General features: G+C 37.0%; 5 protein-coding genes across 13 annotated transcripts; 3 read left to right on the top strand and 2 right to left on the bottom strand.

The window, feature by feature from the left end:
* Window positions 1-176: 176 nt before the first annotated feature.
* Window positions 177-2,681, top strand: LOC140785367 (transcription factor MYB17-like). 7 transcript variants are annotated; one of them, XM_073133250.1, is made up of 5 exons: window positions 177-545; window positions 668-791; window positions 928-1,216; window positions 1,525-1,654; window positions 1,807-2,681. In XM_073133250.1, the coding sequence occupies exons 3-5, from the start codon at window positions 1,084-1,086 to the stop codon at window positions 2,456-2,458; spliced, it is 915 nt and encodes a 304-aa protein (XP_072989351.1). In that variant the 5' UTR covers window positions 177-545; window positions 668-791; window positions 928-1,083; the 3' UTR covers window positions 2,459-2,681. The 7 variants fall into 7 exon arrangements, with proteins under 7 accessions (XP_072989351.1, XP_072989348.1, XP_072989347.1 ...); XM_073133247.1 differs by having other exon boundaries at window positions 925-1,216; XM_073133246.1 differs by having other exon boundaries at window positions 648-791.
* Window positions 2,682-6,631: 3,950 nt separating this feature from the next.
* LOC140783258 ((+)-neomenthol dehydrogenase-like) lies at window positions 6,632-9,684 on the bottom strand. Of its 2 annotated transcripts, XM_073130075.1 has the most exons (6): window positions 9,574-9,684; window positions 9,244-9,370; window positions 8,898-9,141; window positions 8,606-8,671; window positions 8,334-8,513; window positions 6,632-7,262 (listed from the first exon to the last, which is right to left on the bottom strand). In XM_073130075.1, exons 2-6 carry the CDS (start codon window positions 9,276-9,278, stop codon window positions 6,882-6,884), a joined length of 906 nt encoding a protein of 301 aa, XP_072986176.1. In that variant the 5' UTR covers window positions 9,279-9,370; window positions 9,574-9,684; the 3' UTR covers window positions 6,632-6,881. The 2 variants fall into 2 exon arrangements, with proteins under 2 accessions (XP_072986176.1, XP_072986175.1); XM_073130074.1 differs by lacking the exon at window positions 9,574-9,684 and having other exon boundaries at window positions 9,244-9,428.
* An 883-nt stretch (window positions 9,685-10,567) lies between these two features.
* On the bottom strand, window positions 10,568-14,211 carry LOC140785345 ((+)-neomenthol dehydrogenase-like). Its single transcript, XM_073133214.1, has 5 exons — window positions 14,000-14,211; window positions 13,667-13,910; window positions 12,148-12,213; window positions 11,885-12,064; window positions 10,568-11,145 (listed from the first exon to the last, which is right to left on the bottom strand). Exons 1-5 carry the CDS (start codon window positions 14,020-14,022, stop codon window positions 10,687-10,689), a joined length of 972 nt encoding a protein of 323 aa, XP_072989315.1. The 5' UTR covers window positions 14,023-14,211; the 3' UTR covers window positions 10,568-10,686.
* A 783-nt stretch (window positions 14,212-14,994) lies between these two features.
* LOC140783343 (uncharacterized) lies at window positions 14,995-17,084 on the top strand. Its single transcript, XM_073130212.1, has 2 exons — window positions 14,995-16,410; window positions 16,521-17,084. Exons 1-2 carry the CDS (start codon window positions 15,063-15,065, stop codon window positions 16,580-16,582), a joined length of 1,410 nt encoding a protein of 469 aa, XP_072986313.1. The 5' UTR covers window positions 14,995-15,062; the 3' UTR covers window positions 16,583-17,084.
* Window positions 17,085-18,672: 1,588 nt separating this feature from the next.
* On the top strand, window positions 18,673-23,348 carry LOC140785358 (F-box/LRR-repeat protein At3g48880-like). Of its 2 annotated transcripts, none has more exons than XM_073133227.1 (3): window positions 18,673-18,807; window positions 21,471-21,847; window positions 22,550-23,348. In XM_073133227.1, the coding sequence occupies exons 2-3, from the start codon at window positions 21,489-21,491 to the stop codon at window positions 23,160-23,162; spliced, it is 972 nt and encodes a 323-aa protein (XP_072989328.1). In that variant the 5' UTR covers window positions 18,673-18,807; window positions 21,471-21,488; the 3' UTR covers window positions 23,163-23,348. The 2 variants fall into 2 exon arrangements, with proteins under 2 accessions (XP_072989328.1, XP_072989329.1); XM_073133228.1 differs by having other exon boundaries at window positions 18,688-18,807; window positions 21,468-21,847.
* Window positions 23,349-23,478: the final 130 nt, after the last annotated feature.

Below are 23,478 nucleotides of genomic sequence, written 5' to 3'. Positions count from 1 at the left end.
ACGTCCCCCATTGCCTTAGTGTGTTCCCATCAAAGTAAATCATAATGGCATCGGTTGCAGCGCATAGGGAGGGGGATTTCAGAGCGGATAAATAGAAAAGAGCTTGAAGCCTGCTTGCTGTATGTTGTTTTACCATGTATTCTACTCTTTTCCCAACTAGCTTATAGCTCTTGAAACTAAAGAATACTATGTATTACTTTGACATTGATGTAATTGTTACTTGATCTGGACCCTTTTGGGCGGCACGTGGAGGATACATTTGGCAGCACGCTTGAAGACACGGATGGCATTGTCGTAATTATAACCTCTGGTGATCGAGTCCAGGAAAGAAGCATTTGACGCCTGCTGGACACTTGTGTTGGACGCCTTAATTTCCGATTCATATATTGTCAAACGGAAACGGTAGAACAACAAGCAACTCCCCCTTCTCTTAGCCCATTTCCCAATACCCTTCTCATATATCCCTACTAAATCTTCCTCCTCCCATCCGCATTTAAGTCGTCGCAGCCAAAGCAGCTCGCCCCTCCATTAGCAGAGATTTGAAGGTAAGATTGCCAACCCCTAGTAGTAGTAGTTTTAGTCTCTCTCTCTCTCTCTCTCTCTCAACAACCTTAAAAGCGAAATTGACCTCTAAACCCTAACCCTAGACCCCGTCCGGTTCAATCAGTGGCGAAAGAACTGCAGAGAAGCCTCTGAGAAATCCGCATTTACTCACCCCCGTCTCTGATTTCTGAGCTGCGTCCGTAGGACCGAAGCCATTAACTTCGTTCCCATCTCTTCTCTCCATTTACGTGAGGATATACATCTCTTCAATCTTTTCCCCAAGTCTTCTGAATGTACTTGTTCTGTATCATTTAATGAGAGCTCTTCTTTCTATCTATTATTTTTATGTATTTTCTTTTTTGTCTTTCTGATTGCTTGCAGCAGGTGATATCCATGCATTTAAAGCTTCGTGATCCACCTCGTTTATAAATTTTCCTCGGGCCCTGAGCCACTTTTTTTTTCTCCCCCTCTTCTACTGCTCTCTTACTCTTCTTCTTCCTCACGTTTTTGGGAGGAGGAGGTCCGGAGGAGCGGGTAATAATGGGGAGAGCTCCTTGCTGTGACAAGCTAGGGTTGAAGAAAGGCCCGTGGACGCCGGAAGAAGACAAGATCCTCGTCGACTACATCAAATCCAACGGCCATGGGAGCTGGCGGTCTCTTCCCAAGCTCGCAGGTTTTCCTCTTTATTATAATATCGCCCATCCTTCGTCATCCAAAACTTCGTCTCTTTTGCTTCGACAGAGTCGCATTGGAATTTTATGCGGAGTCCGCATAAAAATTGAATTTAATAACCCAGTCCTTCCATCGTCCTATATGCATGTATACTCGCAATTACTCCCTCAGAACGTTAACTTAGAATAGGAAGCTCATTGACCGAGTACGACCATATATAATAAGAATATTATCTCATTCTCAAATTTAATTATATATATATTTTTTTCTTTTGGTATTCTTGGGGGTATTTGGGTGCGTAAATGCCAGGTCTGCTTCGATGCGGTAAGAGCTGTCGCTTAAGGTGGACCAATTACTTACGCCCCGACATCAAACGTGGCCCTTTCACGCCGGAGGAGCAAAAATCCATCGTTCAGCTCCACGGCATCGTCGGTAACAAGTAATTATTTCTTTCTGCCAGGGCCATAGTGCACTTAATGCCGTGGTACCTTTTCTTTGTTTTATTTTTCCGGGACTGTCCCATGAGTCATTATTAGTTTCTTTCATTGCGCTCCAATTATACCGAATCGAATCCGAATCGAATTGAATTAGGTGGTCCACGATCGCGGCCCAGCTTCCGGGGCGGACGGATAACGAGATCAAGAACTACTGGAACACCCACCTCAAGAAGCGGCTGCTAAAGATGGGGATCGACCCGGACACCTATACGCCTTCCTCCCCCTCGCGCTCCACGTCACCTTCCACCTTCCCCGCCACGCGCCACATGGCTCAGTGGGAGAACGCCAGGCTGGAGGCCGAGGCGCGCCTCTCCCGCGAGTCGATCCTCTTTTCCGCTTCCGCCGCCGCCGGTGGTGCCTCCACCTCCTCTTTGGCTACCGCGGACGGCGAGGACGATGCATCCTGTTCTAAAAGTGAGGACTTTTTCCTCCGGATCTGGAACTCGGAAGTCGGGGACGCGTTCCGGAAGCAAATCCAGTCGTCGCTGGCTTCGTCTTCGACGAAGCTGCCGTCGGCGGTGAAGGAGGAGGCGGAGAGCGGCGTGGGAGTCGGAGAAGGGCGGCGGCCGGCGGAGGTGGCCGGAGGAGATGATTCCTCGGGGTCGAACGAGGTCGATGAGACGTACCGGTTGTTCTTGGACTTCGCCGGCGATGAGCTTGCGTTGTTCCATAGTAACCTTGGGAGCTTCTCGTCGCTCTTTGGTGGTGATCTAGCGGAGGCCTCGCTGGACACAGCGTTTAAATGACTAATTTACCCCCTTCCTGTATTTTGGTCCCTTTTTTGTGGTATATTATATATTATTGTACCTTAAACGGTGTGGATGTGAAGAGGTTTTGTTTTCTAAGAGACAGTGATCGATCGATCGATCTTGTTATCTTGTAGGTAGCTACTGTGAGTTATAAGTTGTTGATCAGATCGATCTACTTTAATTATTTTTACTAGCTATCACATGCTTCTAATGTTTTTGATATCGATCGCTCCTTGTTCTACGTACGTGAATAATTTCATTCATGCATGCATGAACCTAAGGTTTCACAACTTTTAATGCTTCGCGCGCATGCAGATCATGGTAAAGTTTCTTTGCAAACTATGGTCGTAATAGGTTTATTAAATAATAATAATCCAACGTTCTCTTCTCTTCTCTTCTCTTCTCTTCTCTTGCTGAAAGGGTGGTGGTGGTGTTAGGCTTTTGTAAAAGGAATAGCTTAATAAACGTGGCGGCCGAAGTACGGTTGGGTAAAGTCTCTTTCTGGGCTCCCAATTAGTAAAGAGACCTCCAAATAATTAATGGCAGTACTACGTACATATATACGGCTGTGTTGGATGATGATACTCTGTACAAATTTGTCCTATTTTTCTTAAACTTTATAGATCAAAGAAATATTCTTATTGCTCGTACGGAGCACGGATCGAAATATGGACGTTCCCCAAGCACCAGTCTCGATCCCCTATTTTCCTCCTCCTATTTTGGGTGGGATCTGCTTCTCGATGATGATTAAAAGAAAAGAAATCATCCGAAACCCCTATTATTATGAATTATTATTATTTAAAAGCCTGTACATTAAATTTAGACCGGACAAAATGTCAATTCATTTATAATATAAAAAATATTAAACAATAGATTGGACAGTTGAACGGTCTCTCGTTTTAACCTACTCATAAAACAAACACCCTTAGTATTTAATTACTATACCATATATCGCACCATACTAGCTATTTATCTAAATAAATTATATCTAGTTCACGAAAAATTTAAACTAAATAGGTCAAAACGAGTAGTATTATTTATCTCCAGTGTTAAAATTAATGATCCACAAAGTTATACGCGCGTGTGGGGCAGAGTTCATCATGTGGGCATGCCTTACCAGTCGTAAGAGCTCGTGAGACAAAGGCATGTAGCATTAAATGTTGTGAATGTGCATGCACTTCCTTGTTGTAACTTGCAAGGACATCTAAAAAAGAGAAAGGAGACGAGACGAGACGAGACGAGACGAGACGAGAAGCAGTGCAATGCCACGCCACGGCTCCGGCTCGGTCACTTCGCTCGTCTCCAAATAAACGATGGACGTCATCAAGTGATCCGCAGCACAGTCCACAGTCGCACCTCCATCTCAACCTCAGCCGCGTTTAGGTGTCAGAGGGGAGAAAACGATCGAGAGAGAGAGCAAGCAAGCATTTAAAGCGTCAAAAGGTTATTAAATGCTCGCCTCCTTTTTAACTTTTCCGCTTCTCTCTCTCTCTCTCTCTCAGGAGTCAGGAGTCAGGAGTCAGGAGTCAGGACCACTGTAGAGCTGTTGTTGGGAAGCACATGGTCTGTTTGCTTCTAGTTTTAGAGAATTTTGTATTCTTTTTTATGTAATGTGCTCGAAGATTGTTTACGATCTAGACGATAACTACTTTTGCGTATGTATGTATGTATGTATGTATGTATGTATGTATGTATGTATGATGATCTAATGGTAGAGCCAATTTTTTAAAGATAATAAACTACAACGGGCAAATTTCATATACACGCAAATCACATGTGCATATGATAGGAGTCAAATTAAGTCGAGTGACAGGTACCCACAAGAATCGTAAGCTGTATGGAAAGAGGAGGGAACCAATTGATTAAACTCCAAATGCTATGATCCCACTCACATACAACTCCGATCATGTTATTTAGGAAAAAGACTTAGAAAGTTCCTAATGCATGCTTGTATATCCAAGAATAAAGAAAAATTATGGAATAGGTCCTATTCTTGTGTTTAAAATTGTATTATGTATATGTATGTTGTGTAAAACACCATATATTTTTTTTAATTTTCTTCGTAAGCTGATCTTAGCTCTACTAGGATTTGGTGTAAGATCTCTCCATCTAAATTAGAGGTTTTTTTTTTTTCTCGCTGCCGGTAGAATCTTCCTCTCCCATTTTTTCCCATTTTTTAGCTGGAGTGGCTCCGAGAGGAAAGAGGTTTACTCCTTTTCTCTCCCTTCCCTACCCCTTTACTTGCCTCTCCTCTTGCTTGTTATTCGCTCCCTTCTAGTCCTAGGTCTCTCTCCTTTTCCTCAATTTATCATCTAAACATAGTTCTCCGGCCTCATTCTCTCATCGACGTGCTTCTTGTCATCATTTTTGCCCATCTATCATAGTCCACTTTTGACTTCTTTTTGTAGTTCGACCTCAGCCACCCCTTATAATTATTTTGCCCCTCGCCCCTCCTCACTATTAGCAACCGCCGATTCCCCTTATTGTTGCTATCCCTAACCGATGCCATCTCTACTGTTGCTTGTTGTTGTCTGTCACGTGCCATTCATTATGGCCATAGGTTTACACATCTTTTGTAGTTCGACTAACTCCTATTTGTCTTGTTTCCTTTCATATTTTTTTAGATTTGTCTCTGTAGAATGTTGGAGATTAATCTCCGACCGTTGGGAATCAATAAAGTTGTATACTAATAATTATTAGATTGTTACAGAGCTACATGTTAACTTTAGTTCTTTATGTATTTGCGCATTTTTCAAGATTCTTCTTTCTTATATTTTCAATATAAGTTTTAAGGTCTGATATCTTACCTTTTTTTTTTGTTGGGATACAAACTGTTGTTGAGGAGCTTAAGTTAAAGAGTCGTTGCTCTATCTCTTCTTTAATTTGTGTATCAAATCAATTTATTCAATGAATAAAATTTATACCAACGGACTGTCCCTCAAGAAAAAAAAAAACAATGCATGTATGTACGTATATACATATATGTATGCTTATAATTATGGAATCATAACCATGGAGTCGTCTTCATGTAGAGGCCTTTCGACGCTCTTCTTACATCTAATCTACAATGTATTGTATAGAGACAGATTTACTACATAGTTGGGGCTATTGATTGGCTGACTACACTTTTACAAACAAAATGACTGTTACGATTTGAGGAAAGCTGAGAAATAGTTCCAAAATTAATACGAACTTCCGTCTCTCTCTCTCATCCAAAGTGAGCTATTAATTGTTCAAATGTACGTCCGTCCCTGCATCAGCATCTTACATTATTGTTCCAACTCCCTGCAGTACATCACATTATTAATTTCTTTCTCAAGATATAGATATTTATATCTATCCTTTGGGCTTTCACCAATAGAAAAATAAAATAAACCTAATATCATTTAATGATGAGTTAGGTATAACCTAATCTGGTCTCCAATACTTTTCTGTGGTATGAAAGACATAGGATGAAAGTCTATCGGACAGATCTAAGTTTTGTCGCTCATAATTTGTTACTACGAACAGCAGCATCTGCTTAATTAGGGTTAAGAGATATGTTCCTGTTTTTAAGAAAAGAGGTCTAAAGATTTAAATCATGAGATATGGTCATTAATATCCTAGTTATTTTTACTTGCCTATTTTCATCAAGCTTGCATTCTATCATAAAAGATATTTTATGTTTTATTTATTATGCATTCTGAATAAAATTCCTGTATGTTTTGCTATTTAGAAGCAAATCACAGTAGCCATTCATAATTTTAATTGCTTGGAGTTTAATGTTCTTGATCTGTGCATGTAATGAAGCAAGGTTCCATCCAAATAAGGTTTTGAGTCTTAGAGAAAACGAAACAGATCAACTTTAAAAATAAAAAAAATTCAAAAGAAAGCTAAAAGGTACCAGAGAAATAAATGAAATAGAGGAAAACTAAGAGAAATCAGGAAAATGCATAAGATAATTTATATTTTATAGATCATTAAAAGAGAAAGATATTTATTTTTCCTATATAATTAGGCTTTTACCACTGGAAGTAATTCAATAAATTGAAGATGCTAGATCTTTTCTAGTGTGATGACACTGTCAATGCAATGGAGATGAGCAGAATTTCACTGTCATTCCATTCAGCTATATTAGCTTCTTTGCACACATTAAGATTAGTAGAATGGCACTCTCAATGCAATTGCATCTAGATTTAACATATCCTTTTACTAGTGGATGAATCAAAGACAGATGGGAAGATCTGAAGATGGACCAAACCAAAAATTACTGGCTGACTGACTAATTGTGCAGTTCAACTCTGCTTGTCTTCAGCAAAATGTTATTGAGAAATATAAACAAGCTTATTTCATGAAGAAAGTAAGTATGACCCATGAGTTTGAAGGTCTCAAACAACAAGCTGCATATGTATCTTCTCACTGGATGATGGAGATTATTAAGTTACTCGAAGGATGACACTTCGGTCTGGCAATAGAAAAGGCCCGAGGGGCTATCATTTGGAAGCAATGCCAACATTACAGGACCTTTAGCGCCCTCTTCAACGGTCCGAGTCCCAGTATTCCAGTTTATGTCTGTCTTCACAAAACCAGGGTTGACACAGTTGATGCAGATCGTAGGATACACCTTTGCTAGAATTCTTGTGTAGGCAGTTAAAGCAATTTTGGAGACTATATAAGCAGATCCACTGGCAGGCCAACCATTCTCTTCAAGTTTCTCTTCTCTGAAATCATTCAGAAAGGATTCCACCAGTCTATCTAGTCTCTCTTCGGTCAAATCATTTATATTTGCTATTTCCTTCCTGATATTTTCACCAGGGATATACTGAAACAAATAGAAGAAACGAACTGAATGATCTGTTTCTAAGTAGTTCGTGAATCAAAACTAATATATTTTGTACCAGAGTCTGGCAACTCATCTGAAGATTTGAAAAATTGAGAATTAAGTTCAGAATCAAAGAAGAATTAGTTTGATCGCAAAAAATATGACTCTACCCAATGATCATTGTAGATACTTATGCAGGTATGAAGATATATGAAATACAAAAACAAACTAAAACACCTAGAATTTAAAAAGCTCTAAAAAAGAAAAAAAAGTCTAAGACTATCAAGTAATTGACAAAATTCTTAAAGGCTATCTCAAATAAGATTATATATATATATATATGCCAAAGAATGTGCTTCTAACCTTCACTCAAGGAAGCTTAGAGTCACATATACCTTGTAGTTAAAATGTAAAATATATAAGGAAAATTTATATATCTTATTCCCATTTGCAGTTAAATCTGAATTTATTTCACCCCTTAAAATTTCAATTGTATCATTTCATCCCTTTACAGCATTATCTAAACTGAAATCATTAACTTCTTATATCATATTTAACAATACTATAGGTTTAATTTAGAGATATTTATTAGAGATAGAGGATTAAATAAGCTTTCTAGCGTGTTTAAAATAATATCGATCTATTAAAAGATTATATAAAGTTCTCAACGAATATAAAATAATATCGATCAGATGCGACAAATATATGATAAAAATATATATCTATTCAATATATTTGTAATATCTTTATTATCTGAAATTTAATTTTATATTATTTTAGATGCTTTCGAAAACTAATTCAATTTTCTACAATTTTATCATTAAAAAACCTCTTCAAATTCGACCTATAATTTAGTTAAATATATTAAATAAAATAATAGTTGCAATTTAATCTTGCCCAAAAAGGGGTAAATTGACACAAAAATATAATTTTCTCAATATATAATCTATACTATCTTAGAAGGGTTATCAAAACCATCTGATCTTATAAATAAAGATATAAAATCAATGTAACGTACGTTTTATTATTTTTCCAGTAATTTTAAGAAACCAAATCGTGCTATATTAATACCTGCAGCCTCCCTAACTCAGAGGAGAGAATAATAATCTTTGGCGACTGAGATAACCGAAGAAGAGAGATGAGCGCCTCGCACATTCTTTTGGTTCCATAGTAATTGATGTTGATACATTCTTCTGCCTTCTCATGACTCTCCAGTCTCATGTCAACGAGAGTTGAAAACGCAACTTGTTGCTTCGTGTGAAAATTAAGCATAAATTAAACTAGTCAGACCACTTGTACAACAATTGTTAAACTCTACTAGAGTGCTAAGAAGGTGAAGTTACCTGTTGATCCAAGAGGGTTAAAGCCTCAGGTTTTAATTCCACTCCACCAACTGCTGCATTGTTTATCTGAGAAGCATGGTATATATAAGCTTTTGCTAAACAGAAGGTATAAGATGAAGGCCATGAAGTTCCCATCAATTGAAGAAACTTATAGAAAGATATGTTATACTAGTTGTAATGGCTACTAAACATACAAAAGCTTTGCCAAGAGACAGAAACTAGGGAGATACTGATAACAACCAGCCTCTAATTCTGAAACAAGAAGCAATAATTTTTCAGTAGCCTTGCTCACCAATATATCAAGCCTTCCAAAATGGGTATGGATGTAGTTTGCCAAGGAAGCAACACTAGCAGAATCAGCTACGTCAAGCTGATGAAACACCACATCTGATGCCCCTTCCTCAAGAAGCTTCTTAACAGCTGCTGTTCCCCTCTCTACATCTCTTGCAGTTAACAAAACCTTGACCCCTTTGGCTGAAAGCTGCCTACATATCTCCAATCCAATTCCTTTGTTCGCCCCTGTCACTACTGCAATCCTACAAGTTGGAAGGAACAATCTCATGATATGTACAGGAAGTTGGATTCAAAGCCATTCTCTTCCAATTAAATCCAGTGGAAGTGGATGAGAGAAAGTTTACCTCTTTTGGGTTGTTTCATGGATGCTTGCTTCCATGTTCCTGGTTCAAGTGGATGTGAACGCAAAGATAGAAGCTGGGAGTTGGATCGGAATTTACAGGAAGTGCAGCTAGAAGTCCATCCTGGGGGCTGAAGAAGAGGACAGTGGGACAAAAGTCAACAAGAAAAAAACATTTAATCAGCAAAAAAGTCGAAAGAAGGAATAGGACAGTGATCTTAACCAACATCTAGTGGACATCTTCAAGACAACATAACAAAATAAAAAAAGAAGAAGATAATATTGGAGTCCATAATACAAAATATATCCATTGTACGGTTTCATAATCTCCAACCTTGGATATTATTCAAGTTACATAAAGGATGGCCAAAATATACAATATATGATTCAGTCTCTCTACCGTGGATATCATTCTTAGTAGTGTCTTTCTCAAGATATAGATATTTATATCTGATATCCTTTGGGCTCTCACCAATAGAAAAATAAAATTAACCAACTATCATTTAATGATGAGTTAGGTATAACTTACTTAATCTGGTTTCCAATGCTTTTCTGTGGTATGAAGGGCATAGGATGATATCTATGGGACAGATCCAATTATTTAACTTCCAAGTTTTGTTGCTCATAATTTGTTCGATTGATGTGGAAAATTTTTTATAGATGATATGCTTACTACGAACAGCAGCATCTGCTTGATTAGGGTTAAGAGATATGTTCCTGTTTTTAAGAAAAGAGTTCTAAAGATTTATATCGTGAGATATGCTCATTAATATCCTAGTTATTTTTACTTGCCTATATTCATCAAGCTTGCATTCTATCATAAAAGATATCTTCTGTTTTATTTATTACGAATTCTGAATAAGAGTCTTCTATGTTTTGCTATTAAGAAGCAAATCACAGTAGTCATTCATAATTTTAATTGCTTGGCGTTTTCTTGATCTGTGCAGGTAATGAAGCAAAGTTCCAAATATGGTTTTGGGTCTTAGAGAAAACGAAACAGATCAGCTTTAAAAGAAAATATCAACAGAATGCTAAATGGTACCAGAGAAATAAATGAAATAGAGGAAAATAAGAGAAATCAGGAAAATTCATAATAAACTTAATATTTTTTAGATCATTTATAAAAAAAAACATTAATTTTTCCTATAAAATTAGGCTTTTACCACAGGAAGTAATTCAACAAATTGAAGATGCTAGATCTTTTCTAGTGTGATGACACTGTCAATGCAATGCAGATGAGCAGAATTTCACTGTCATTCCATTCAGCTATATTAGCTTCTTTGCACACATTAAGATTAGTAGAATGGCACTCTCAATGCAATTGCATCTAGATTTAACATATCCTTTTACTAGTGGATGAATCAAAGACAGATGGGAAGATCTGAAGATGGACCAAACCAAAAATTACTGGCTGACTGACTATTTGTGCCGTTCAATTCTGCTTGTCTTACTTCAGCCAAATGTAATTGAGTAATATAAATAAGCTTATTTCATGAAGAAAGTAAGTATGACCCATGAGTTTGAAGGTCTCAAAGGATGACACTTCGGTCTGACAATAGAAAAGGCCCGAGGGGCAATCATCTGAAAGTAATGCTAACATTACAGGACCTTTAGCGCCCTCTTCAACGGTCCGAGTCCCAGTATTCCAGTTTATGTCTGTCTTCACAAGACCAGGATCGACACAGTTCGTACAGATCGTAGGATGCTCCTTTGCAAGAATTCTTGTGTAGGCAGATAGAGCAGCTTTAGAGACTTTATAAGCAGATGGTCTGGTGGGCCAACCATTCTCCTTATGTTTCTCTTCCTTGAAATCATTCAAAAAGGATTCCACCAGCGCATCTAATCTTTCTTCCGTCAAATAATTGATATTTGCTATTTCCTTCCGGATAGCTTCACCGGGGATACACTAAAACAAATAGAAGAAACAAACTCAATGATCTTTTTTTAGTAGTAAGCCAATCAAGACTTGGAATATTTCATATCAGACTCTGTCAACTCCTCTAAAGATATGAAAAATCGAAAATTAAGTTCAGAATCAAAAAATTAATTAGATCGTAAAAAAAAATCGACTCTACCCAATGATCATTGTAGATACTTATGCCAATATGAAGATGGAATGCATACAGAAACAAACTAAACAGCCTATAATTTCAAAACCTCTGGAAAAAAAAGGATTTTTAAAGAATATCAAATAATAACAAAATTACCCAGGTAATGGTCAGCAATACATTTTGTCATCATCATAAAAGAAAAGGCATTACCATTTGAACCTGGTACATGATCTGTCCGATCATGTTCTACTTGTAGAGAAATTCCATTAATGTTAGTCATGTATCGCTGGACATTCATTCAACATTATAGACTTATCTTGCAATGCCATAAATGCTACATTCCATCCCCAATAGAGGCTACATATATACATATAACAAAGGATGTGCTTTCAATCTTCACACAAGAGTGAGCAGATTGAAGGGATGTAAAAAATAGTAATGTTATTGTTACTTGATCCAAGTACGTTAATTTCAGATGAAATGCAAAGAATTAAAAGAATTATAAAACCATCTGATCTTATAAATAAAGATGTAATTAGCAGATTTAATTTACTTCGGGACATTTTAAGAAAATAAATCATGCTATATTAATACCTTCAGCTTCCCATAGCCGGAGGAGAGATTAATAATCTTTGGTGCCTGAGATAACTGAAGAAGAGAGATGAACACCTTGCACATTCTTTTGGTTCCATAATAATTGATGTTGATACATTCTTCTGCCTTCTCATGAGTCTCCAGTGTCATGTCCAGAAAACTTGGAAATGCACCTTCCCCCTTCATGTGAAAAGCATAAATTAGTCTGACCACTTGTACAAAAATTGTTATATGATATGAGAATACTAAGAAAGTGAAATTACCGGTTGATTCGAGAGAGTTAAAGCCTGAGGCTCTATTTCTGCTCCGCTAACTGCTGCATTGTTTACCTGAGAAGAATAGTATAAATTTAACCAAACAAATGTTACAAGATAAAGGCGATGAAGTTCCATTAATTAAGTTTTTAAATAAATTTATTTAAAGAGATGTTATACCGCCATTTCCATTGGCATGCCTCAATTCTATACCTCAATTCTAGGTTCCACCACAAAAGTTGATTGGTAATGGATATAAGAGGGAATGATCTGATTCTAATGAGATCCGGAACAAATGGTCAATAAATACGAAGGAGATCTTCAACATGGCATGACTGGGTTAACATAAAGCCTAGTTTTATTTTATACCTGACAAGTCATTAGAAGATGAGAGCACCCACAAATAAAATGCTTGTAATTTCTACTGAACGTACAAAAGCTTAGCCGATTAACAGAAACTAGGGAGGTACTGATAACAACTCGAAGATGAAAACAACAGATAACTTTTAATTATGCATGGTATATGAAGAGTACAATGAATGCATCCTCACAAACTCTCTAGCAAAAGATGAAGAATGAACTAAAAGAAAAAAACGCCTACATTAAGACACAAAATACAGAAGACAAACACACACAGGGCACAGAGAGATGAGGGAGGGAGTCATATTGTCCATAACCTATATGTAGATGCTAAAGATTCTTCTAAACTCACATAACTCACCTAAAAGACTATACATAATGCACTGAGTGCACTTGCCTCAACTGTTAAGTCTTCAATAATAACTCAAAATGTACATCAAATACCTCTCAGTGAAATGAAACGATGGATCTACATCCTTCACCGAAAGAGAAAAAGAAAAAATAATAGAAACTATAACCTTCGTGATACGAGCGGGAAGGAATATCAGTTTATTCATTATAACTAACCTCAGATTAACCTTTTCTATACTGACTAAACTAAGTTTTAGCAGGAGCTGTGTTGAATTAGGGCAATAACTTCAGGAAGACTCAACATGCTGCAAAAAAAATGTGATGTGCTCCATACTTAACCACAGTAGATACCAGTAAGAATTATTTTTCGACACTGAAAATTTTGTTCAGTAGAGCTACACTAACAGCTATTTGGATCACTCAGTTACAAAATGTACTCAAATTATTTTCTGTCTGGAAGACTTGTTTACCAAGAAAGTAGATGCATGGACACGTAACAGTATTTAGCAACCATAAATCTCATGGCAATATCGTTCTATAGTGTGATAGAACAAGAACAGCATTAAAGTTTATAATCTAAGTAGCTTAACCACCATTTTAAGACATCAAAACACTCTTCATCCGAGAGAGAGAAAACAGTGTTCAGATCTAATCTCTCCAATATATAAACAACAAAGGAACAATTTTGATTGCTGACATGCAAAAATTGAGAAACAATAAACATAAAAACAGGGAGAACTTTATCGAACACAAGTAAGGCATGGCCTGGATAGCCAACGACCGCAGTAATTTTCACTCAAAGAGTTTCGTTTCTCACCAATATATCTAGCTTGCCAAATTGGGTCTGGATGAACTTTCCCAAAGCTTCTGCACTAGAAACGTCAGCTACATCCAGTTGATGGAACACCACATCTGATGCCCCTGATTCTTGAAGCTTCTTCACTGCTGCAATACCCCTCTCCTCATCCCTGGCTGTTAACACAACCTTGACTCCTTTGGACAACAACTGCCTACATATCTCCAAACCAATTCCTTTGTTGGATCCTGTCACAACAGCAATCCTACAAGAAAACAGTCACAGGAAAAGTTAAGGTTATTATGATTATTATTAATCATTGGAGTTCCAGAGGCATAGATGGAAGAAATATACCTCTGAGGAATGGTGCTTTCCATGTCTGGATGAATTGGGGGAGTCGATCTTTGATCCAAGCACAAAATAAATTCTTATTGCGGATCTTATTTTAACTCGCTTCCGATTGTGGCATGGCCCTGCAAAATGCTACTGAACACAAGTTTGCTAGAAGAAAAAAAAATCTATTCTTTCAAACTGGTAGTAAATCCAGACGCAAAGAGTGGGCCAGCATTTAATTTAGGCCTTTTCTTTAAGGTCAATTGCTTTACAGTCGTTGTAGATGTATTTGGTTGACCAGAAAACTCATAGTTGTTTTTTCTAAAAACATAAAAATAAAAGAGGAGTTAAAATTAGCTTGGATCACCTCAGCCAATTAGCTTGGATCAATAAGTCGATCAGGATAGGTTCTGTTTCAGGAATCCGGCTCATAAATTTATCAGTCTGTCTTCTCTAGTTTGTAAAATTATAGTTTGGAGACTTAGCTTACAACTCTTTGAGTGGAATACTAGATATCTAAGGACCATTCTAAAAATAAATAAATAAATAACGAAGGGCATACGATCTCCTTCCCTCCAAAATATAACACAGGAGGGCCTCTTGTCCCTATTGGCCGCTCAACTGACAACATAATTTTTCTTATTAAACACATAGAAGTCCTTACATTTTCCAAAAGAAAGCAAAATTCCGAATCTTCCAAAGATTTCAAGACTCCTTTTTTGTAAGTATTTTGACGAGCTCCAGCGAGTCCAATTCCACCATTAGATTGCAATTTGGAGGGACTAACGTCAGACCCATTCGCAGCGAAACCTTGGGCCACACGCCCACACTCCGCAGGGACTGGTTCGTCAATTCATAGTTGCTAACAAGTGGATATGGAATGGTTGCTGACTTTTAATTTGTCGTCTTATTCTTGACTTGACTTAGCGTTGACTGACTTGACTCAGCGTTGGTTGACTTGAGTCTTCGGCCTTATTAGTTATACAGAGCTTGCAATAAGATGTTCATCTGATCTGTTGCTCACTGCTAGATATTATGGATTGCAAATTTGTAACATCCCTGCTGCTCTTCCTCTCCTTACTATATGCTCTATTTGCTGCTGGTGTTAGCTGCCCAGACAGAGAGAGAAGCTCTACTTGTGTTCCTAAGAGGTCTCCACAGCACAGTGAATGACTTCTCCTCTTGGTTGGGTAAAGATTGCTGCAAATGGAACCGCGTGGGCTGCGACAATGCAACCGGACATGTCGTCTCTCTAGATCTCTCTTTCTCACAGTTATATGAGAGAATACCAGATCAACTTGGAAATCTTTCTAGATTGCAGACATTGGATCTAAGCGGCAATGAATTCCAATACTCTACAATTCCAGAGTTCATTGGTTCTTTCAAGGAGTTAAAGTATCTAGATCTCTCGTTCTCACATTTCTTCAGGAAAATACCAGATCAACTTGGAAATCTTTCTAGATTGCAGGCATTGGATCTAAGCGGCAATGAATTCCAATACTCTACAATTCCAGAGTTCATTGGTTCTTTCAAGGAGTTAAATTATCTAGATCTCTCGTTCTCACATTTCTTCAGGAAAATACCAGATCAACTTGGAAATCTGTCCAAGTTGCACACATTGGATCTAAACGGCAATGAATTGAATGAACTCGGTGAATCTTTTTCTGGGTGTATCAGAAACAGTTTACAGGAGCTGAACTTATCCGCCAACTCTCTAAGTGGAGATATACCTGATTGGATAGGAGGCCTAAAGAGTCTAAAAATTCTTGATCTTTCACGGAATTCACTTTCCGGTTCTGTTCTTGATTCTCTTGGAAGATTGTCCTCATTGCAACACTTAGATATTTCTTACAATTGTCTGAATGGCACTGTTTCAGAAAGTCTTGGACAGCTCAATGAGCTGGTCAGTTTGACCCTCAACAACAACTTTTTAGTTGGAGTTCTTACAGAACATCATTTTGCTAATCTTACAAGGTTGAAGTCAGTGGACTTATCTGGGAACTCCTTGGTTTTGAATATGAGCTCCAACTGGGTTCCTCCTTTTCAACTCGACTATATAAGCACGAGTTCTTGCACGCTAGGCCCAAGATTCCCCTCATGGCTCCTGACACAAGAGACTCTCACTAGCCTGAAGTTATCTTTTGCAGGAATTTCCGATTCAATCCCGAACTGGTTTTGGAACTCGAATACTTCATCTTTTGGTCTTATTCCTCGGACTGAGGATATTCCTCTGCAAATCTTGGATCTCTCAAGCAACAAACTGTCAGGAGTCATACCACGGAACTTTGGTAATTTGTCCATATGGGGCTTTGATTCATCATTGCCTACAATCATGAATCTCTCAAGGAACGGCTTGTCAGGAAGCATACCGGAAGAGCTAACAAATCTTACCGGATTGGCTGTATTAGATCTATCCAAGAATAATCTAATAGGTCAGATACCATATAAAATCGGTGATCTACTAAATTTGCAATCTCTTGACTTGTCAAGCAATGGCTTATCAGGTGAAATTCCTTTTAGCTTATTCAAATTGATTGATCAGGTGCACTACTTGAACTTATCCTACAACAACCTCTCGGGAAGAATTCCAGCCAACGCCTTTAGCGATCCTAACACTTACGTCGGAAATGCACATCTTTGTGGATTTCCTCTAGATGTCAGCTGTCCAGGAGACAGTGATGTTGTCTACGAAGAGCCGACGAAGAGGAAAGCTGGGAAGAGAAGTTATTGTTTTGGCTGATCACAGGAGTAGGATTTGCAGTATGCTTTTGGGGTGTTGTTGGAGTTGTACTAGTAAATGAGAGCTTCAGGGTTCGCTTCTTCTTATTCATAGACGACCTGTGTAATAAGACCTATGTGACTACCGTGTTAGGCTTCAGAAGACTTAAGAGGAAGTTTGCAAGAATCCAGTTCATCACTAACGGCGCATTGAAGAAAGTTAGATGGAAGTAAAAGTAGTTATAATGTTATCATGTTATATATATATGTGTGTGTGCGTGTGTGTGTGTGTGTATTGTGTGTCTAAGCTCGCTTGAAATCATCTTCATATTCTGTATGAGGCTCTTTGATATATGGAAAAGCTGTATCATGTTTCTAATATACGAAACCAATTAAGATAAATGATAGCTACATTTTTTTGTGTGTGTTAAAAGGTAAAATATTCATTACCTTAGAAACAAATCTCAAAACCTTCGAGATATCTAAAAGTATCCCTATAAAAGAGATGGGCTAAATCAACATGAAATGATCCTATCCAAGACGAAGAGTAAAAGTGAGTTCTACATAGGTTGGCTAAGCCAATATGAATAGTCTCCCTAAAATGATAAGTAAAGGAGAAAAGTTTCTAAGAGTTTAACAAAAAGAGAAAATATCCACAAAAATATAGCTCAATATAGTATCTGTAGTATTCGACATAGAAATTACTTAAGTTAAGTCTTATAATTTTCTCTTTTCTTTCCATTAAAAATTTATGATGTATTTTAATATTTACTTAATTAAAGTAGGTGGCTCAGCACAATATAATTTTAAAAAAAAGATATTTTATAGGATTAATGAAGTAATTAAAAATTAGTTTTTATATTGCACTTACATGTGCAGCTTTTCCAAATACATCCTTATAATAATCTTTTAATAGATTATGAGCTCGTAAATAAGGGTGTAAACGAGCCGAGCTTGATCGAGCCTGGCTCTAATCAAGCTTGGATTAAAATTAATTTTGATCCTGTCTTTGTGATAAGCCTTGAATTGAAATAATTTCAATCCGATCCAATTTCGAACTCGAGTCAATTTCGAGCTTAAACGAGCTACTCAATTAGCAATTTTAAACCATTTTTAAGCCTGAGCAAGCTTGAATTAATTTAGGCTTGAATCAAGCTTGAAATAAAACATAATTTAACTATAAAGATATAAATATTATCAAAATATAAATTACAAGTAAACAAAGATAATTGTGTCAAAAAACTACAGGCAACCAAAATATAAATTACAAACAATAAAGATAATTGTGTCAAAAAATAATAGTTGAAAGGGTTTTGATCTGATGGTTAATATTAGTTTGATATTACTCATATTATATATATATATATATAATTCGAGTCTTATCGAGCCGTCTCGAGATCAAACTCGGCTCGAATTTAATTTCGAGCCTAGCTTTAATGATCAAGCTCGATTATTTTGACCGCCCTGCTCGTAAACTTATTATAATATAGCTAAAGAGGCTAACTATTATATACATATATAATTAGCAACAAAGCAATGTCATATAGACATATAATGCCCAGATGAAAAACCATCAAATATCATTCTTAATGTCCATCAAAATTATAACCTTTGTCATAGGCCGCTAATACTCGACAGGTGTATGATTTTTAAATTTGCTTCACACAAATAAAGATCAATCGTCCCATTCTTCCAACAAATTTTGGTTTCCACGGATTACAGCATTGCCGTTAGAATTTGTGTAAACATATCGACAATATTCACTAATAATATTTTTACCAATTAATTAAATCTTGAGGTCAAAACTAAGATCCCTTATAGGAGTTCGGATTCCAAGGTATTCATCTTCCCGGCCTCCCCGAATTCGTATGAAATCCTGCCGTCCATATCTCTAAACAACAGAATCTAGCGACTAACATGGGATTTAGGACGGTTTCAGAATAATTCGCAGATTTTGGGGTATTAAAGTTATTTAAAAAAGAGAGAGAGAGAAAACTTTTCTGGGTTTTATCGTCCGGTTGAGAGCTGCAGGAAAAGAGCGGCCTTGCAGATCGAGGAGACGACGCAGAAGACACGAAGGCTTCTCCTTCGTGATCTTCTCATTATGCTTGGTAGATAATTTCGCATTCGCTAGTCGAGTTTGATGTATTTTTCTTGAAAAGTTCTTGCCTTTTGTTACGAAAACCCTTCCTTTCTTTCGCCCTGTGATGGTTTCTTTTTCTTTGGATTTTCTAGAGGAATTAGTGACCTTGAAAGAGGATCAGGCGGAAGGGGGTAGACAATCTTTCTTGGTTATTTCTGAGTGAAGTTTTTGTTACCCATGATTAGATCCTAGATTATGTTTACGTCATCTAATCATATTTCCTGAAAATTTTGCAAAATTGAAGCATTGTTATGAGGGAATAGAGGTTTTTCACTCAATCTAGGAAACATTGCTTGCGAAATTCTTTGTTTGTTAGTTCTTCTGATTGATAAGGCATGATGATCGGGGTCTTGGATTACAGCAAATTATTCAAAGGAGAACGAGAAAAAGAAGTAGATTTATGTGTATACCTCCACGAGAAATTTTGTACTTCAAATGATGTAGTTGGGATAGTTGATGCAGAGAGTCAGATCAGTTGAAATAGTAAGAATAAATAGTAGAGGGATAAGCAAATACAAGCATTTGGATTAGGGGTATAGAATTATTCCTTCCTACGACAAGTCGTTGGACCTCCTCAATTATTCTTCCTTTACTTCCAGCTGATTATCTCAATAAGTTGCTGCAAAATGGAAAAGCTTTAAGGAAGCACTTACTTTTGATTTTCTGTTAATCATTCAAGATATCTTGATAATTCTAATATTTGTAAATTATCCTTTTGCTTTATAATCCATTATCAACTTATTACTCATGGACTGGATTGACCGAGAACGATCCATGTAACCACCATAAACAATTGAACCTATTGACTTATTTCTGTTTTGTCTACCAATCACTGAAGTAAATTTTGACGCTGAATGGATTGATGATGAAACACACTTATATTCCATACTTTCCATTTAACACACTTTGATCAACGGAATTAAAGTCTTTGTTATGTTTTTATCTATATTTGTTTGTTTCCATACCCAGATATAGGTTTATCTCAATGTGAAATTAATCTTCTTTGCAACTCCTGTTTCTCTTTAACTGCCCCTTACCATTTTTGGAATAAGAAGATAAAATTTAAGCATTCCAACAATATCTGAAGGCTTTCTATATTAATTATATCATCTTTCATTGCCCTTTAAATAGTCAATTCTTTTGACATTGAATGTTGTTGACCTATACCTGATCCACCGTAAGCAATTATAAAGGTAGAATTAAGCAGCTTGTGCCTGACAGGAAGAGGGAACATAAGCTTGTTATTATTCCTTGCAGGATAGAGCTTTATAAAGCTTCTCACTCTAGATTTTTTCATGTTATTACTTATTAGGTCTAATAACTATTAAGGCTATGTCAGTGTATGTTGTCGCCTAAGCAAGTTAATTACAACTTATAAGTTCCATAAGTCCCAAGACTTTGCTTTAATTGCCTATGGTTCAGTTGCATGTCGCATTAGTATAGATGATGTAATTTGAACAAATGACCACATGCATCTTGATTGATTGATTAACATTATTGCATGATATTTGTAGAGCCCTAGGGCAGAGCCACATTCATCTAGGGAGGGCCATGGCTCCCATAAAATTCCAAAATTATAGCCACTAAGATAGAAAAAAAGTATAAATTTTACAATTTGGCCCCTTAATATATGCAATTTGCCCTCCTCTTAAATCCCTTGTTAACTCTATGTGGCCCCTACACATCCCATATCTAATCGTATTAGACTATTATTGGTGAGCTTTGCAAATTCTAGAGAATATAAAAAATGAAACATGGCAAATTTAAATAATGTTTTGAATAGGTTACCTATTAATTTATAACTTCTAGAATTTCTCAAATCTAATCCCTCCCCCTTCTATCCTATTCTTTATCTTATTGATTTTGCTCCTTTAATCTCAATACTTATGTATAAGCATCCTCTCTCTCATATTAATATATCATCTTATTTATATTATCTAATATTTGAGCATCTAATTTGATTGCAACAGTAAATGATTCAGTATATCATTATGTTATCTTAATTTTTTATTAGTGAGGCATGTATTTTTGTTCACTTGCATGTAGTGAAGCTATCATACAATGATTCCGAAGTATGAGGGTTTGTCATGGACAATTATAAATCATTATTATTAATTTTTTAAAGCCTGTTTTTATGCATTCTTTTTTTGTTCTTAGAGTTTGCATTCTATCTATTCATGTTTGGGGCCCCGCTATTGAAAAGTTCAAGCACTTCCATTAGTAGAACCTTTTGTCGTTAGCCTGTTGGTTATAGCTTTAAACATTGATATGGCCTTTAATTGATGATAACTACAGCTATTTCTTTCTTTATATAATTATATTTGTTTTTTTTTTTCCTTACTAGCTACTCTTATTTATTTTTCTTCTTACGTATTCTACTGATTTTTACTAGTGTCTACTTTGGCCTTGGTCTTCTGTGTTGGCAGTACTGGTTATACTTGTACTCCTTTTCTGTTGGAGTAGCTAATTATTTCTGTGACGTTGGCAATTTGAGAAATATCGGATGTAAACGTCAGTTTCACGGAATGCCATCTAGCATTATGTTGGTTGTCTTTGCAATATATATCTGTTTCAAATGCTAATGTTGTATCTCTAAGAATTTATGATGCATTGCTTTGCCTTCTGCAGCAGTCATCTGAATTGGAAAGGATGGAGGACAATAAATCTATTGTAAGGCGGTGGGAGGACATGGGAATGGATGTCCTAGTAAAAATACTCAAAGACTTAAATATGGTTGAGCTGGCTTCAGTTTCTCAAGTTTGTCGTCAGTGGCGATTGGCTTGCTCCAACCCATTTCTATGGAGGACTCTTGATCTAGGGCTTCTGAGGTCCAATTTTATTCAAACCCCAGATGTGCCACCATATATTTATGTAGATGATAGGTCAGATAGGAGGCTGACACAAATATTGAAGGTTGCAATGGCTCTAAGCTGTGGAAGTGTGACTTGCATGATATTCCACTTTAATTTGTATATGAAAGACGAACATCTCAATTACATTGCTGAAAGGTAATAATCCTTGACTTCCAGATCTGTTTTCTTTCCTTACCTCCGGCTCCGGATGTTTTGCTTGTGTTTCACAAATATATACAGAGGACACTCCAGATGGCTTCATGATCAAGTTTAACAAGGCACACTTTCTTGCCACTAGCTTGGTTTTTTTCTTTACCCTTTCTTATGCACATAATAGAAATTCAGATACTGCTTAATACGTGCATGATGATCTCTCATGCTTCTCATCTTGTTGTACTAGAAATGTTATGAGCCATATGCTCGGAAAAAAGAAAAACCTTTTGTGTATCTGTTAGGACCTGGAAATTTAGCAAATTTGTTTATCATCTGTGCTTGAATTTTGTGATGTAAGTGAGAATACTTTTCTAGGGCTATTCATGGTTGAATTAGAAACCAAGTGCTTAATTATAGGTGCATGTAGTCTTAACATGAAGCAACTTTTTATTTATTTATCATTCCTTAGAATGCATATCCCTTCTACTGGGAATGTTTAGTCAGTTTGTAGAAAATTTTAACAGAGTGCTGGAGACACAAAGAATTGCTGCAGTTTTGTTTCAGAAGACTTGGTTTTTACTGTTTAAATAATTCAGCTCTTTTTTCCTTTTAGTTATCATTTGAGATTTGACCTTGCATTTCATCTGGTCATCAGGATGGGCTTGTTGTTTGACTGACTCGTCATTTATATTCTCCGCGGCACAGGTCTCCTCACCTCAAGCGACTAGTTATGCCAGGTTGGAACCGCATAACCAAAAATGGAATGTCCCGAGCTATCAGAAGATGGGAAGAGCTGGAGTCCATGACAATGCCAACTATTGCTCATCCGCCATATATTATGGACGAAATAAGCAGGAGCTGTAAAAATTTCTCTCAACTCAAGATTATGGGTACCTTTGATGTGAACTTTGCATCAGCAATTGCGACCAGCCTTCCAAAGCTGAAGGTACTGAGCCTCCGGTGCTCTAGGATTACTAAGGAAGCTCTGCTTCTACTCTTGAACTGCATGGATAATCTCGAGGTGCTAAATATTTCCCATTGTCTGTTGCTCGAAAGCCTTCCAAATCCGCGGCTGAAAAAGATCATCAGAGAACTAGATCGAACCATTCTTGAGAAGGCTTCACGGTTTCGTGAATTCTTCCATTGTCAGAGGAGCTCATGCGTTGCATGTCAGAGGATGGATGCGGACGAAGGTCTGATGAGATGGTATCGGTATGAGGATTGGTTCTGGCGTCAGGATGAAGTGAGCTCTCTTGATCTGGGAGATCATGGCAAGTTATTTGACTCCGACTGCGAAAAGTTAGCTACTCAGATCTAGTTAGCCCTCGAAATGTTCATATTATTTCAGTTACAAATGTGTAGAGTTTTGATCCTAGTCATCATTTTGACAGCATGACTTGATAGCTGTCTGGTTGTAGTTTGGAAACCTAATCGAAAAGCATCAGGGGGGTTGTAATTCGATTTTTGGAGCAATAAATAAAAAGAGTAGATAAATTGTAATTAACTCAAAATTATATCATCTAAAAGATGATTTTAGGTGCAGTTAGAAACACAATTTATTTATTCAATTGCATCTTTTACATTTCAGCCCTTCAAGGTTGCGGATTCGCGCCGGCTGCGGACTTTCTCTCATT

The sequence above is a fragment of the Typha latifolia genome, chromosome 3, assembly GCF_019914945.1.
Source record: "Typha latifolia isolate L0001 chromosome 3, TyphaL0001v2, whole genome shotgun sequence".
Classification (NCBI taxonomy): domain Eukaryota; kingdom Viridiplantae; phylum Streptophyta; class Magnoliopsida; order Poales; family Typhaceae; genus Typha; species Typha latifolia.
Note: the sequence above shows the minus strand (reverse complement) of the source record. Positions and strands in the feature narration are given on the sequence as shown.